We start from the raw sequence: 15,490 nt of genomic DNA, 5'->3' as shown, positions 1-15,490 counted from the left end.
TTTCGTATTTTATTCTTTCTTTTATTCTTTCTTTTATTTGTTGTCTTCTTCCGAGAAAAAACTGTTAGACCAAAACTCTTTTAGGAAATCAAAAAATCCAGATACAAATGGATGATGTATATATCATGCATATATCATTAAAGAAGGAGTATGGGGCCGGTAGTGGGAATCGAACCCGCAACCCCAAGGTTATGAGACTTATGAGCTACCAAACTGCTCTATACTCTTAAACTAAAGAGGGGTAACTAGTGGATAAAAGAGGGTTCGATACGTCCCTCTACCATATCTATACAAATAGAATAGTCCATTTATACAGAATGGTAAAGAGGGCTCCTCTATGATTATCAATTCCAGAAATCCATACAAATACGAAAGGGTATTTTATCCTTACCAACTGGATCTTGTTGCACCCGGTAATAAACATTCATAAACCATTTCTCGAAGTACGTGTCCGGATAGCCCAAAATGTCGATAGTTAGCTCTAGGTCTTCCGGTCAAAAAACAACGTCGATGAAGGCGTGTAGGTGCACTATTACGCGGTAGGGATTGCAATTTTTCTCGCATTTTCGTTTTTTCACTCAAACTCAAGGGAGAAACTTTGCTTCTTATCTTTTTTTTTAAAGATTGACGAATCAAATGATATTTCTGTTCTAATTTCTGCCGCTTCTTCTCCCTCTGAATCAAACTCTTTTTTGCCATAATGTGCCGTTGCTATTATTATCAAGTATACGGTTCTAATCCTAGATGGAAAAATAAATAGAAAAAGAAATTTAAGAAGGCGGATCCTCCCTCTCTATCAAGAGTAATGAACTAGGTGCTGATACAGTACAAAAAAACAAACTAAATTAACCAAACTTGCCTGATGTTGAGGCAATCAAGAAAGCTGCATAAGTGAATATATAACCCACGGAAAAGTGAGCTAATCCAACCAATCTTGCTTGCACAATGGAAAGAGCCACAGGCTTATCTCTCCAGCGAATTAAATTAGCTAAAGGTGTGCGTTCATGAGCCCATGCTAAAGTCTCAATTAATTCCTGCCAATACCCCCGCCAAGAAATTAAGAACATAAATCCAGTAGCCCAAACAAGATGTCCAAATAAGAACATCCAAGCCCATACCGATAAACTATTCATCCCAAAAGGATTATATCCATTGATAAGTTGTGAAGAGTTTAACCATAGGTAATCTCTTAACCATCCCATCAAATAAGTGGAGGATTCATTAAATTGTGAAACGTTGCCCTGCCATAATGTGATATGTTTCCAATGCCAATAAAAAGTAACCCACCCAATGGTATTTAACATCCAGAAAACTGCCAAATAAAATGCGTCCCAAGCAGAAATATCACAAGTACCGCCGCGCCCTGGGCCGTCACAAGGAAAACTATACCCAAAATCCTTTTTATCCGGCATTAATTTGGAACCGCGTGCGTCTAAAGCGCCCTTTACTAAAATCAATGTAGTTGTATGCAAACCTAGAGCAATAGCATGATGAACCAAGAAATCCCCAGGTCCTATTGTTAAGAAAAGCGAATTACTATTCTCATTAACAGCATTCAACCATCCGGGCAACCATAGGCTTCGACCCGCATTGAAAGCGGGGCCATTCGTTGAAGATAAGAGTATATCGAACCCATATGTCGTCTTGCCATGAGCAGATTGTATCCATTGGGCAAATATAGGTTCGATCAAGATTTGCTTTTCTGGAGTACCAAAAGCAAGCATGACGTCGTTATGAACATAAAGGCCCAAGGTATGGAATCCTAGAAAGAGGCTAGCCCAACTTAAATGAGATATGATAGCTTCTTTATGGTCTAACATTCTTGCCAATACATTATCCTCATTCTGTTCCGGATTGTAATCCCTAATGAAAAAAATAGCTCCATGAGCAAAAGCCCCTGTCATGATGAACCCCGCAATATATTGGTGATGAGTATATAAAGCAGCTTGAGTAGTAAAGTCTTGTGCTATGAATGCATAAGGAGGTAAAGAGTACATATGTTGAGCTACTAAGGAAGTAATAACCCCTAAAGAAGCTAGAGCAAGACCTAACTGAAAATGAATCGAATTGTTGATTGTGTCATAAAGGCCCTTATGCCCACGCCCTAATCGACCCCCCGGAGGAGTATGCGCTTCTAAAAGATCTTTAATACTGTGCCCAATTCCGAAGTTAGTTCGATACATGTGACCGGCAATGAGAAAAATAAATGCAATAGCTAAATGATGGTGAGCCATATCAGTCAGCCACAAACTTTGTGTTTGTGGATGGAATCCCCCAAGAAGAGTTAGAATGGCAGTTCCCGCTCCTTGAGCGGTACCAAATAAATGATTACTCGAATCAGGGTTTTGGGCATAAAGATTCCACTGACCCGTCAAAAGGGGTCCCAACCCCTGGGGATAGGGTAATACATCTAAGAAATTATTCCATCGAACGTACTCCCCCCTGGATGCGGGAATAGCAACATGAACTAAATGTCCTGTCCAAGCCAAAGAACTTACCCCGAAAAGTCCTGACAAATGATGATTGAGACGAGATTCCGCGTTTTTGAACCACGAAAGGCTTGGTTTCCATTTGGGTTGTAGATGTAACCAACTCGCTATTAAGGACAGCGTAGAAAGAAATAATAGAAAAAGAGCTCCAGTATAAAGATCTTCATTGGTGCGTAATCCTATTGTATACCACCACTGATAAACCCCAGAATAAGCAATATTCACTGGACCAGCAGCACCTCCTCGAGTAAAGGCTTCCACAGCGGGTTGACCAAAATGAGGATCCCAAATCGCATGAGCAATAGGTCTTACGTGTAAAGGATCCTGTATCCATGATTCAAAATTTCCTTGCCAAGCTACATGAAACAGATTTCCGGACGTCCATAGAAAGATTATTGCTAATTGCCCAAAGTGAGAAGCAAAAATGTTCTGATAAAGACGTTCTTCAGTAATATCATCATGACTTTCGAAATCATGTGCGGTAGCAATACCAAACCAAATACGACGAGTAGTGGGGTCCTGAGCTAAGCCTTGGCTAAACCTGGGAAATCTTAATTCCATAATGCCTTTCAAATCCTCCTAGCCACTATCCTACTGCAATAATTCTCGCTAAGAAGAATGCCCATGTCGTGGCAATTCCACCCAGAAGGTAATGGGTTACTCCTACAGCACGTCCTTGTATAATGCTCAAGGCTCTAGGCTGAGTAGCAGGAGCAACTTTTAATTTGTTATGAGCCCAAACGATAGATTCAATGAGTTCTTGCCAATAACCACGGCCGCTGAATAAAAACATTAAACTGAAGGCCCAGACAAAATGAGCACCTAAGAAAAAAAGACCATATGCAGATAATGAAGAACCATAAGACTGAATGACTTGCGATGCCTGTGCCCACAAGAAATCTCGAAGCCACCCATTAATCGTAATGGAACTCTGTGCAAAGTTTCCCCCTGTAATATGAGTTACCACCCCTTGATCACTTATGGTACCCCAAACATCCGACTGCATTTTCCAACTGAAATGGAAAATGACTACCGAAATTGCATTGTACATCCAGAATAAACCTAAGAAAACATGATCCCAAGCAGATACTTGACATGTTCCCCCTCGGCCAGGCCCATCGCAAGGAAAGCGAAAACCTAGATTTGCTTTATCGGGTATCAAACGGGAACTCCGAGCAAATAAAACACCTTTCAAAAGTATTAATACAGTCACATGTATGGTAAATGCATGAATGTGATGGACTAAAAAATCTGCGGTTCCTAATGGAATCGGTAACAAAGCCACTTTGCCACCTACTGCTACTAACTCGCCGCCTCCCCACGTTAAGCTAGTACTTGTTGTTGCACCAGGAGCTGTTACGCCAGGCGCAGTAGCATGGATATTTTGTACCCATTGAGCAAAGATAGGTTGTAATTGTATGGCGGTATCCGAAAACATATCTTGTGGACGGCCTAAAGCACTCATGGTATCATTATGAATGTACAAGCCAAAACTGTGAAAACCTAGAAATATACATACCCAGTTAAGGTGGGATATGATTGCATCGCGGTGTCTAAGGACGCGATCTAATAGATCGTTGTATCGAGTAGTTGGATCATAGTCTCTTACCATAAAAATTGCTGCATGTGCAGCAGCACCGACTATTAGAAATCCGCCAATCCACATGTGGTGTGTGAACAAGGAAAGTTGTGTACCATAGTCAGTAGCTAGGTATGGATAGGGAGGCATAGAATACATATGATGAGCTACAACAATGGTTGTAGAGCCTAGCATAGCTAGGTTAAGAGATAATTGAGCATGCCATGACGTTGTTAAGATTTCATAAAGACCCTTATGGCCTTGTCCTGTAAATGGGCCCTTGTGAGCCTCCAAAATATCTTTAAGTCCATGGCCAATACCCCAGTTGGTCCTATACATATGACCTGCGATTAGGAAAAGAATAGCAATAGCTAAATGATGGTGTGCAATATCGGTCAGCCAGAGACCACCGGTTACTGGATCTAGTCCTCCACGAAAAGTCAGAAATTCTGCGTATTTGGACCAATTTAAAGTGAAAAAAGGGGTTGCTCCTTCGGCAAAACTAGGATAAAGTTGAGCCAAAAGGTCCCGATTCAAGATAAATTCATGAGGAAGTGGTATCTCTTTAGGATCCACCCCAGCGTCAAGAAATTGGTTAATTGGTAAAGATACATGAATTTGGTGTCCCGCCCAAGAAAGAGACCCAAGTCCTAATAATCCCGCTAAGTGGTGATTCAACATGGATTCTACATCTTGGAACCAGGCCAATTTGGGAGCGGCTTTGTGATAATGGAACCAACCAGCAAAAAGCATTAACGCTGCAAAAACCAATGCACCAATTGCAGTACAATAGAGTTGTAATTCACTAGTTATTCCAGATGCTCGCCAAAGCTGAAAAAAACCAGAGGTTATTTGGATTCCTCGGAAACCCCCACCTACATCACCATTCAATATTTCTTGCCCTACTATAGGCCAAACTACCTGAGCACTGGGTCCAATGTGAGTAGGATCACTTAGCCATGCTTCATAATTGGAAAAACGGGCACCATGAAAGTACATGCCACTCAACCAAAGAAAGATAATGGAAAGTTGCCCGAAATGAGCACTAAAAACTTTTCTAGAAATCTCCTCCAAATCACCAGTATGACTATCGAAATCGTGAGCATCAGCATGTAGGTTCCAGATCCAAGTGGTAGTATCAGGGCCCTTAGCTAGTGTTCTTGAGAAATGGCCGGGTCTCGCCCATTCCTCAAAAGATGTTTTTACAGGATCCCTATCCACAACAATTTTTACTTCTGGTTCCGGCGAACGAATAATCATTAACTCCTCCTCTTTCCGGACAAGACATACAAAGAGACCCGCCAACTGTCTTTTTTTTTAGTGAATCTTTGAAAGATAGATTTTGAAAGATAGATTTTGAAAGATAGATATTGTGATTAGTTCTTTTCTTTACTATACTACCACCCTTCTTTTTTTTTAGTTATTCACTGGAGCAATTATATATTAAAGTCAATCCGAGGCAAGTGTTCGGATCTATTATGACATAAAGGTTAGGTGCCTAACGGACATTGTTTATCTTGAAAAAACAAATATTTCTCGGCGTAAGAAAAAATCTTTTTTATTTTAAATTTAAGAAACTAGTGTATTTTTTTTTAGGGCATAAGCTCCTATCTATATCTACTTTCCTTGAGCATAATATAGGGTTTTTTATTTTTTATTTGATTCTAAATTCCAAGATAACTCATTAGAATTATTAATAAGATGGTTCTAATATATTAGCAATATTTAGATTGGCCCCCTTTTTTTTATTCACTTTATTACTTCTATTCTAGACCCTATCCCTATGGTTTATTCTTATGAAATATCTTATAAAATAGAAGGTATAAGAAATGGATATAATGAAATTCTTGATTCGATCTTACGACCTAATTTATTTGATTAATGGATCAACAACCAAACCATCCATTTTAGGAAAAAAAAGGAGCATGGTCTTATTCAAATTCAAAGCGCTTCGTAATCTTCAACCAGTTTTGTGCTTCAATATAATTTCCCGGAGTAAGCGCTATAGCTTGTTTCCAATATTCAGCAGCTTGATCAAACCAAGCTTCCGCAATTTCCGAATCACCCTCTAGAATGGCCTGTTCTCCTCGGTCGGAATAGGCAGTTCCTTCCCTTAGAACCGTACTTGAGAGTTTCCTACCTCATACGGCTCAGAAATTGCTATCTTAATTTCCCCTATCTTAACTGAATTCGATTTATCAAAAATCGATCCAATTTGTTCTTGTGTTAAGCAGAAGAAATTAATTACCTAAGTTTCAAACCCTAATTTTTCTCAATAATTAGTTTGATCTTTTTTCCCACCTTCAGAAGAATGAAGCATAGATAGATATAGAGCCTTCGTTCAAATTTTCTGAAAGGTAACTATCCCGGTTTCATATATGAAATCTCTATAGAATCCTTGAAAAAGACTTTTTTCCATAAGAAAGAAAAAAGAACTTACTATCTTTGGGATCTGATACTACACCGCTGCTTAATCCCTTAGTGGATCGGCTCTATTACATAAGCGGATTCCTAAATTTTGCCCCATATCATGGGATAAGTAAGCAGTTTTTTTTAGTTGTATCGACCCAGTCGCTCACTAATTGATCTTTACGGTGCTTTCTCTATCAATTTGAGAAACTTTATCCATAGAGTAGTAGTATAGGCCATACTTTCTTCGTTTTTTGATTCTCGTGAAGTGTCCTTCCTTCCTACAGCTGATAGGGAAAAATCGTTGTTTTTACGATCCCTATGTAGAAAGCCCTTTTTTCCAGTATTTACTAGAAAATTTGATCCTCTCTTTTTTTGTCTTTCTATAGTGGAGATAGTCGCACGTAATGACAGATCACGGCCATATTATTAAAAGCTTGCGGTAAGAAGGGGTTTCGTTCTAGTGCCCGGAAATAATATTCCAAAGCCTTTGTATGCTCTCCATTGCTTGTGTGTATAAGGCCTATGTTATAGAGTATATAACTTCGATCATAGGGATCGATTTCTAGTCGCGTAGCTTCATAATAATTTTGCAAAGCTTCCGCATAATTTCCTTCGGATTGAGCCAACATCCGTTACGGTCGTTCATTCTATTCAAAAAATCTCCGTTCCAAAACCGTACATGAGGTTTTCATCTCATACGGCTCCTCCCTTCTGTACATAATAGTACTAAGCGAAATAATCTTAATCTATAGAATCAAAATAGAATTAGTCCCGTCTCATTATGAACCGAAAGGGGCTGGTATTTTTCCAAGAAATCTCTAGCCAACCTTCCCACAAGAGGTTTTTCTTAACACCAATGAATTCTATTAATGCTAGAGGAAAACGATAGCTCCAATAATTTCTTTGTTCTCAACGCCTCCTATTTAGAGGAATTAGCTACTTCAACGATCTTTGATGGTTATAGGGGTATCCAAAGTACAAACCTGATGGTTGTTTGTTATCCCAACCATTCTTCCCAGCCCTGATACCGATCAGGAAAGGGGTAATTTCTACCAAAGTTTTTCTCTTGTTGATTCCTATTTCTAGGTGTAGTGCTTTTCTCCCCTATGCTGCCTACGGATACTAATAGAGTGGCCTGTAATCCATACCATACCATATCCTGTAGGTGTAACCTTTCGCTCAATACTCAAATCTACAATTGAAGTATCTGAAGCCGCATCAATCGAGGATACACGACGGAAGGAATTGTTAGTTCGCCTCACCTTCCCGAAGCGTGGGTTTGCTTGCTTTACAAATTTGGTTCTCTCTATGCCAACCCCTTTTCTTTTTCCTAAGACTGAGGTATAGGTAGGTCTAAAAAAAAGCAAAAAAAAAAAGAGTCAAATCGCACCATCTCTATAATAAGTAAATGCCTTTTTTTCTCCTGAGGTTGTCGGAATTATTCGCAATAAAATATTGGCTATAATTGAGAAGGTCTTATCAATGAAATTTCCATTTACACGGGATCTAGGCATAATTCCCAAGCCATTCTATATAGAATTGTTTTCATTCCTTCACAAAATAACATAAAAACAAACACATTCGATTCTTATAATTATAAATAGATTGATCCATATGCTCTAAATCCATATGTTTTAAATGGATAAGAGATATGGATTTTCCGCTCAGCTCAAATTGTATCCTTTTCCTTCTGCTTGGACACGAAGAGATATGCAATATTTGACTAAGACTGGATTTCATTCCACTTTCCTATTTCTGAACAACAACTTATGTCATCAACTATTTCGTGTTTTCAAAGTTATTAATTGTCTCATACTCTATTTTTGATTTCAATGGTGTAGCGTATCTTATGCAAACGGAATTCTAAGGTTTCTTTATTTTATTATGCAATAAGAAGAATTCTTGCATTCTCTTTTTCTTTAGTTGCGGGAAAACCTAAATTAAAACTTTTATTTTATAGCGAGCGCAATTTCTAGTAAAAAATCCTGTATCCTTCCACCTAGATCAAAAGGAATTTTTCCAATAGAACTAGGGAACCCCCGAGCGGTTGCGGTTGTACCTGTACTGCAGGAATAAGAAAACTCGCTATTCACTCAGTTTATTTTCCATAATAAGTTATGTAGGAAAGATGGCCGAGCGGTTCAAGGCGTAGCATTGGAACTGCTATGTAGACTTTTGTTTACCGAGGGTTCGAATCCCTCTCTTTCCGTTTTTCTTAATTCATCAACGTTAAGGATCACAATGTATCAAATCAAATAGCAATTTATTCCAGTAATAATATCTTATATTATCTTATTTTTATTTAATAGAAATTAAAAATTCTCTATAGCAAATTACTGTGGTATGTAAACATAGAGGAAAAAAGCAAAAAGGATCCTAATCCTAGGGTTAATCAATTTTAGCTAGTTGATGGGAAAATACGAATTAATGGTAATGGTCTTAGGGCTATTTAGTTCGGGGAAAGGGGAAGGGGAAGAAAATTCTATGAACCTTTCCTTTTTTCATTAAGTTCAAGTCTGACGAGAGTAATATTCTACAACTAACAACTCATTTATTTTGAGACCGACCCACTTCCTATCTAGGATTTTATTTACTAGTCCTTTATATTCCAATGTGTCAATCGTCAAATGGCTTGGCAATTTCCCCGGGTCCGATGAAGCAATATAATTTTGAACCAGACCTTTTGATCTTTGGTTATCTTTCGTAGTAATAATATCTCGGGGTTTGCAACGAAAACTTGGTATATTGACTATACGGCCATTAACTAAAATATGTCTATGGTTGACTAATTGGCGGGCCCCAGGAATGGTTGAAGCCATACCCAATCGAAAAAGGATATTATCCAAACGCATTTCAAGTAATTGTAGTAAAACCTGGCCTGTTGACCTTTTTGCTTTTCCAGCGATATGTACATATCTAAGTAATTGTCGTTCTGTCAGACCATAATGAAAACGCAATTTCTGTTTTTCTTGAAGACGAATACGATATTGCTCCTTTTTCCCAGAATTGAATTTTTTTTTAAGATTACTTCCGGATTTAGGTGTTTTTCTAGTGAGTCCTGGTAAAGCTCCCAAACGGCGTATTTTTTTTAAACGAGGTCCTCGATAACGGGACATGAAGACTCCTTTTTTTTATTGAAATTTCATTTTACACAATTAATTTCATTGTATTTACATTACAGAATACATCGAAATTAAAACTGAATTAAACTACAGGATAAACAGAGTAAAATCAACTAAAGTACCACAAAAAATGGAATTTCATCAAAATCTGTATTTTTTGTATTTTTTGTATATATATTATTTATTTTATTGTTTTGTATCTAGCAAAATAGTAAGGTAAAAAACATAAAAGATCCTGGATTCTCCATTTAATTCGGAAAAAAAGAGATTCTTGTTCGTAGAACATCGATAGAGAAAAAAAAAGCCGACTATCGGATTTGAACCGATGACCCTCGCATTACAAATGCGATGCTCTAACCTCTGAGCTAAGTGGGCTTACATAACGGAAATAGTGTAACAAATAGAAATAGGTATAGTATAGGAAATCCGTAAAATCTCAGATATTAGTTATTACTCTTAGCTATTAACTAGTTCTAAATTTGAAGTTCTACTTATAAAAAAATACTAAATAAAAAAATACTAAAACTTCTTAAAGATAAAGTTAGCTTGATATGCTTAACTATAGGATATTTAAAAAGAAAATTATAGACTTTATGGGTATTTTCATTCGATCATTATAGACTTTATTATTTGTTAATAATTTGAGGATTAATATTTCACTAAGGGGAACATAAAGTCAGAGTAAATAAAATTGATAATTCTGATTAGAAAAAAAGAATAAATATCCAGCGTTATAGTATAATTTCGAATACTATAAAAAAGTAAGACGGGAGGTGGGGGAGATAAAAAGTTTTGGATATATTGATTCGGATTGAATTGCAAATACATCAAGGATAGAATCAATGTAATTCAGAATTGCAATAAGCAAGCGGGGTCTCTCAAATAGAGTCGAACTGAACTGCTAGACTACGTTGAGTGATGAACTCAATGATTCAAAAAAAAAACTAAGAGATGGATGAAATTACACAAGGAATCCTGGTCTCAAAGAAGAGGGAAGTGGGGATATGGCGAAATCGGTAGACGCTACGGACTTGATTGTATTGAGCCTTGGTATGGAAACCTGCTAAGTGGTAACTTCCAAATTCAGAGAAACCCTGGAATTAAAAAAGGGCAATCCTGAGCCAAATCCGTGTTTTGAGAAGGGATTCTCGAACTAGAATACAAAGGAAAAGGATAGGTGCAGAGACTCAATGGAAGCTGTTCTAACGAATCGAGTTAATTACGTTGTGTTGTTAGTGGAATTCCTTCTAATTCTAAATTAGAGAAAGAGGGGTTTTATACTTTATACATTTAATAAACACGTATAGATACTGACATAGCAAACGATTAATCACAGAACTCATATTATAATATAGGTTCTTTATCTTTTTTAAAATTTCAAAATAAAATTCGAAATGATTATGAAATAAAAAACTCATATCATAATTTTATTTTGAATTATTGTGAATCCACTCCATTCGAATATTGAATAATCAAATTCTTCAATTCAAATTCAAAGTTTTGAGAACTTTTAAAAAGAAAGTGGATTAATCGGACGAGGACAAAGAGAGAGTCCCATTCTACATGTCAATACTGACAACAATGAAATTTCTAGTAAAAGGAAAATCCGTCGACTTTTTAAGTTGTGAGGGTTCAAGTCCCTCTATCCCCAAATCCTCTTTTTTTTTCTTTTTATCAATGGGTTTAAGATTCATTAGCTTTCTCATTCTACTCTTTCACAAAGGAAAGGAATGCGAAGAGAACTCAATGGATCTTATCCTATTCATTGAATAGATTTCTTTTTTATTAGAGTATCGGCAAGAAATCTTGGTTATTCACTCTATTTTTAAGTATTATTTAAGTAAACCATGCACAATGCATAGGGCTACCCCCCCCCTTTCAAATTTTGAATTTGAAATACTTTAATTGATTTTTTAGTCCTTTTAATTGACATAGATACAAATACTCTACTAGGATGATGCACAAGAAAAGGTCAGGATAGCTCAGTTGGTAGAGCAGAGGACTGAAAATCCTCGTGTCACCAGTTCAAATCTGGTTCCTGGCAGAGAAAAAAAAAGATCCACCGAATAGGTATTGATCCAAATACCTCGAGATGGATTGTGATACATATTTATTAATAATATATAATATAGATAGAGTATGATTTATTCATCTAAGTGGATAAATCTATAATATAAATATAGAGGCACTTCTTTTTAGAGAAGTTTTAAAATATACCCTTTCTTTATGATAAGGAAGGGGGTGAGATTAGGTTCCCCTTTATTTTTTTGCGTTTCTTTATTTTGTATTCCACTATTCCGACGAATATTTTTTTAGTCTTGCTTATCTTTATCTTATCTTATTTTCCTAGTTGTGCTAAGTCATGTGCGCGATACAAAGTTCCTGGTAGAGAACTTCTTTGAGTCATCCTATTTTTCTGTTCATATGAAGGAAATTAATATGTGATTTTCAAAATAGGGGAATCCAAATGAAACCCTTTTTTGGCTCAGTCTATCTGGAATGCTTTTGTATAATAGGAATTAATTATAAATAGGTATTCCGTTTCATCTAGGAAAAGAACCTAAAAATATTCCTTGACTTGAATAAAATCTGGAGTTGTGTTGTATAAGTGAGCACGAATTTCTTATCATTCAATGAGCATCTTGTATTTCATAAAAATTGGGGGTTATATAGTCCTTACGTAAGGGCCAGCCTATCCAACTTTCAGGCATTAGGATACGTTTAAGGCGCGGATGATTATCATAAGAGATTCCCACCATATCATAAGATTCGCGTTCTTGAAAATCGGCACTTCTCCAAATCCAGAAGACAGACGGAATTCTAGGATTATCCTTTTGGGCAAAGACTTTTATGCAGACTTCTTCTGGATTATCTATACCGTATTGTATTCTTGTAAGATGATACACGCTAGCTAAAGATCCACCGGGTGCTACATCATAAGCACATTGGGAGCGTAAATAATTATAACCATATACATATAAAATGACAGCAATGGAATCCCAATCCCCTGCTTTTATTTGTAAAGTCTCTATTCCTCGGTGATCAAAGCCCAAAGATCTATGAACCACCTCATGTTTGACTAGCCAATTAGATAACCAACCCTGCTGCATTGTCTTCATCTCTCCCTCTTTGTATAAATATTTCCCATTTCGGATGCAAGTTTGAAAGATTGCTCTGCTTTTTCTTTTTCTACACAAAAGAGCCCCCCCCTCCTAATTCACTAATTTGTAGGAAGGTACTGGACTTTTGGATTTTAAAAAAGTTTCAGAAGATATATCTAATGTCGATGGTGATTGATAGAGCAATTCTTGCTCATAAGTTCCTGTATGAGTACTGCGCCTAACATAAAGCTTGTGACTGGTAGTAAAACATCTTTTTTTATTTTGAGATAGAGTTCGATCCTCAACTATTTCTCGCGATATCTTCTTACGAAGTTTTGTTAGGGCATCTATAACTGCCTCCGGTTTAGGAGGGCAGCCCGGCAAGTAGACATCCACAGGAATTAACTTATCAACTCCCCGAACAGTACTATAGGAATCCGTACTGAACATTCCCCCTGTAATAGTACAGGCTCCCATAGCAATGACGTATTTTGGTTCAGGCATTTGCTCGTATAATCTCACTAAAGACGGAGCCATTTTCATTGTTACCGTACCGGCTGTTAAAATTAGGTCTGCTTGCCTAGGACTTGATCTTGGTACCAATCCATAACGATCAAAATCGAATCGTGAACCTATTAATGAAGCAAATTCAATGAAACAACAACTGGTACCGTATAGAAGGGGCCATAAACTGGAGAGTCTTGACCAATTCGAAAGATCATTTAGTGTAGTTGAAATAACAGAATTGGAACTTGTTTGGTCAAGTAAGGGAAACTCAATCAAATTCATAACTGTCTCAATAGAATCTTTTCCTTCTTTTTTTTTGTCTAAATATTCAGTTAAGACCATTCCAAGGCTCCTTTTCGCCATGCATAAACTAAACCGACAACTAAGATAAGCACGAAAATCAAAGCTTCGATAAAAACGGATACACCCAATACGTCGAAACTCATTGCCCAAGGGTATAGAAAGACGGTTTCCACATCAAAAACAACAAAAACGAGCGCAAACATATAATAGCGTATTCGGAATTGTACCCAAGCCCCTCCCATGGGTTCTATACCCGATTCATAACTAGAAAGCTTCTCTGGTCCTTCACTAACCGGGGCTAAAAGCCCTGAAATCGAAAATGCCAAAATAGGAATAAGGCTTGCTATTATTAGAAATGTCCAAAAAATATCATATTCGTGAAGCAGAAACATAATGTACTCCCATTAATGTGGAATAGGCGGAACTTAAATTAGTCAATTCAATTCAGCATTGTCAATTTATCCAGAACTTCTCTCTTTTCCTCGGTGAAACAAGAATCTTTTTTGTTCAAACAAAAGCGCTTAGTTTAGCCTTTGTTTCCTCTGTGCTGCATCTTCTTTAAAGATTCATCCAATGGAATCCCAACTCCCTTTCTTTTGGATTTCCATTCTATTTAGATATGGTGTATGTAGATCTAATTCTTATATAAAGAAAACTTTATCGTTTCACTTTGTCTCGCTTTCTCTAGAATCTCTATAAAAAAAGAATAGCTCTATCCTTTATTTACTATTTAATAATAATAAGAGACTATTAAATAAAAATGAGAATACTACTAATTAGAATAATTAGAACCTAATTAAGATAGTAGGACTAATCTATGCAGTATAATGAGAAGTAATACTATAAAAATAAAAATAAAGAACTCTATTTCAGAACTATGAGACAGAATATTCTGTTTTCTTATTTACTCTTTACTTTATTTTTTCTATTTTTCGTTTTTCTTTTCCTGTCTGTATGATTTTGATTTTCGATGAATGAGCCTTTGGTAATGCTTTTATCTCTATTCTATGTCGCAGGCGCCTATCCAGTCTATAAACAAATACTAATGCGAAAATGAAAACTATACTAAACTAAAGAAAACATAGGATAGAGATCCTAAAATAGAAAAAAGGGCATATTAGGGCTATACGGATTCGAACCGTAGACCTTCTCGGTAAAACAGATCAAACGGATTATTATCGAAATGATTTGAACTGTTTCAAAGACCCAACATGCATTTTTTTGCATTGGGCTCTTTCATAAACTGATTTAAAGATCAGTTAGTCCACCATAGTTTTTCTTTACGGAAAGATAATGAGATGGCTCCCTGTGCTCTGATTGATTTTTTGTATTATGATCTATCTAGGAGCAATACCAAAGTGTTTCAAAGGAGGATTACCTTGACTTAGGTCTGCCTCTGGTCTAAATTAAATCAACCTAAGTGAAATGGAGTCTCTATCGTTCCACTGCAAGAGTTAACTATGAGACTTCATACACCTTAAAGTTCATAGAACGAAAAGAAGTTTTTTGGAGGCCCTTATCCTCATTACGCCTAGCATTTAGTGGGCTGGATATTTACCTTATCAACTAGCAAATCCATAAGGGTTCTATTTGATTAGGCACCTGAATTGGCACCTGAATCGGACTGAACCGACTGTTTGTCAGGCTACTGTTCTCCTATTCTCTCGAATCTATGAAGTAAGACATTGATTTTGCAATAAGATCGATTATGTTCATTGCATAATAAGCTCCTTTGAAAAGCATTGGCGCACGTGTAAACGAGTTGCTCTACCGAACTGAGCTATAGCCCTTATCAGAGATATCTTAACATATAGAGAATTTCTTGTCAAGATGAATATTTTCTAATGCCAGAGGATATCCCTTTGATCTGTATCTGTTTAGTATTTAGTTTAGTATTTAGTATATAACAGACCAATAACAGAGCGGTATTGCTTAGAAAAGGGATTCAATATATAATCGATCGAAGTAATGGGTCTT

The 15,490-nt window shown here is 36.7% G+C and overlaps 3 protein-coding genes and 3 non-coding genes across 6 annotated transcripts; 2 read left to right on the top strand and 4 right to left on the bottom strand.

The window, feature by feature from the left end:
• On the bottom strand, window positions 1-3,142 carry LOC123421767 (photosystem I P700 chlorophyll a apoprotein A2). The gene has a single exon (XM_045107598.1). It carries the CDS (start codon window positions 3,048-3,050, stop codon window positions 846-848), a length of 2,205 nt encoding a protein of 734 aa, XP_044963533.1. The 5' UTR covers window positions 3,051-3,142; the 3' UTR covers window positions 1-845.
• LOC123421766 (photosystem I P700 chlorophyll a apoprotein A1) lies at window positions 3,076-5,540 on the bottom strand. Its single transcript, XM_045107597.1, has one exon. The coding sequence runs from the start codon at window positions 5,326-5,328 to the stop codon at window positions 3,076-3,078; it is 2,253 nt and encodes a 750-aa protein (XP_044963532.1). The 5' UTR covers window positions 5,329-5,540.
• Window positions 5,541-5,629: 89 nt separating this feature from the next.
• Window positions 5,630-15,318, bottom strand: LOC123421775 (photosystem I assembly protein Ycf3). Its single transcript, XM_045107607.1, has 3 exons — window positions 7,871-15,318; window positions 6,884-7,111; window positions 5,630-6,160 (listed from the first exon to the last, which is right to left on the bottom strand). The coding sequence occupies exons 1-3, from the start codon at window positions 7,992-7,994 to the stop codon at window positions 6,000-6,002; spliced, it is 513 nt and encodes a 170-aa protein (XP_044963542.1). The 5' UTR covers window positions 7,995-15,318; the 3' UTR covers window positions 5,630-5,999.
• On the top strand, window positions 8,603-8,689 carry TRNAS-GGA. Its single transcript has one exon. It is a non-coding gene; the product is annotated as a tRNA-Ser (tRNA).
• TRNAT-UGU lies at window positions 9,905-9,977 on the bottom strand. The gene has a single exon. It is a non-coding gene; the product is annotated as a tRNA-Thr (tRNA).
• Window positions 11,574-11,646, top strand: TRNAF-GAA. The gene has a single exon. It is a non-coding gene; the product is annotated as a tRNA-Phe (tRNA).
• Window positions 15,319-15,490: the final 172 nt, after the last annotated feature.

This window comes from Hordeum vulgare, unplaced genomic scaffold, assembly GCF_904849725.1.
Source record: "Hordeum vulgare subsp. vulgare unplaced genomic scaffold, MorexV3_pseudomolecules_assembly, whole genome shotgun sequence".
Lineage (NCBI taxonomy): Eukaryota > Viridiplantae > Streptophyta > Magnoliopsida > Poales > Poaceae > Hordeum > Hordeum vulgare.
The sequence above is the reverse complement of the archived record's forward strand: the minus strand, read 5'-3'. Positions and strand labels throughout refer to the sequence as shown.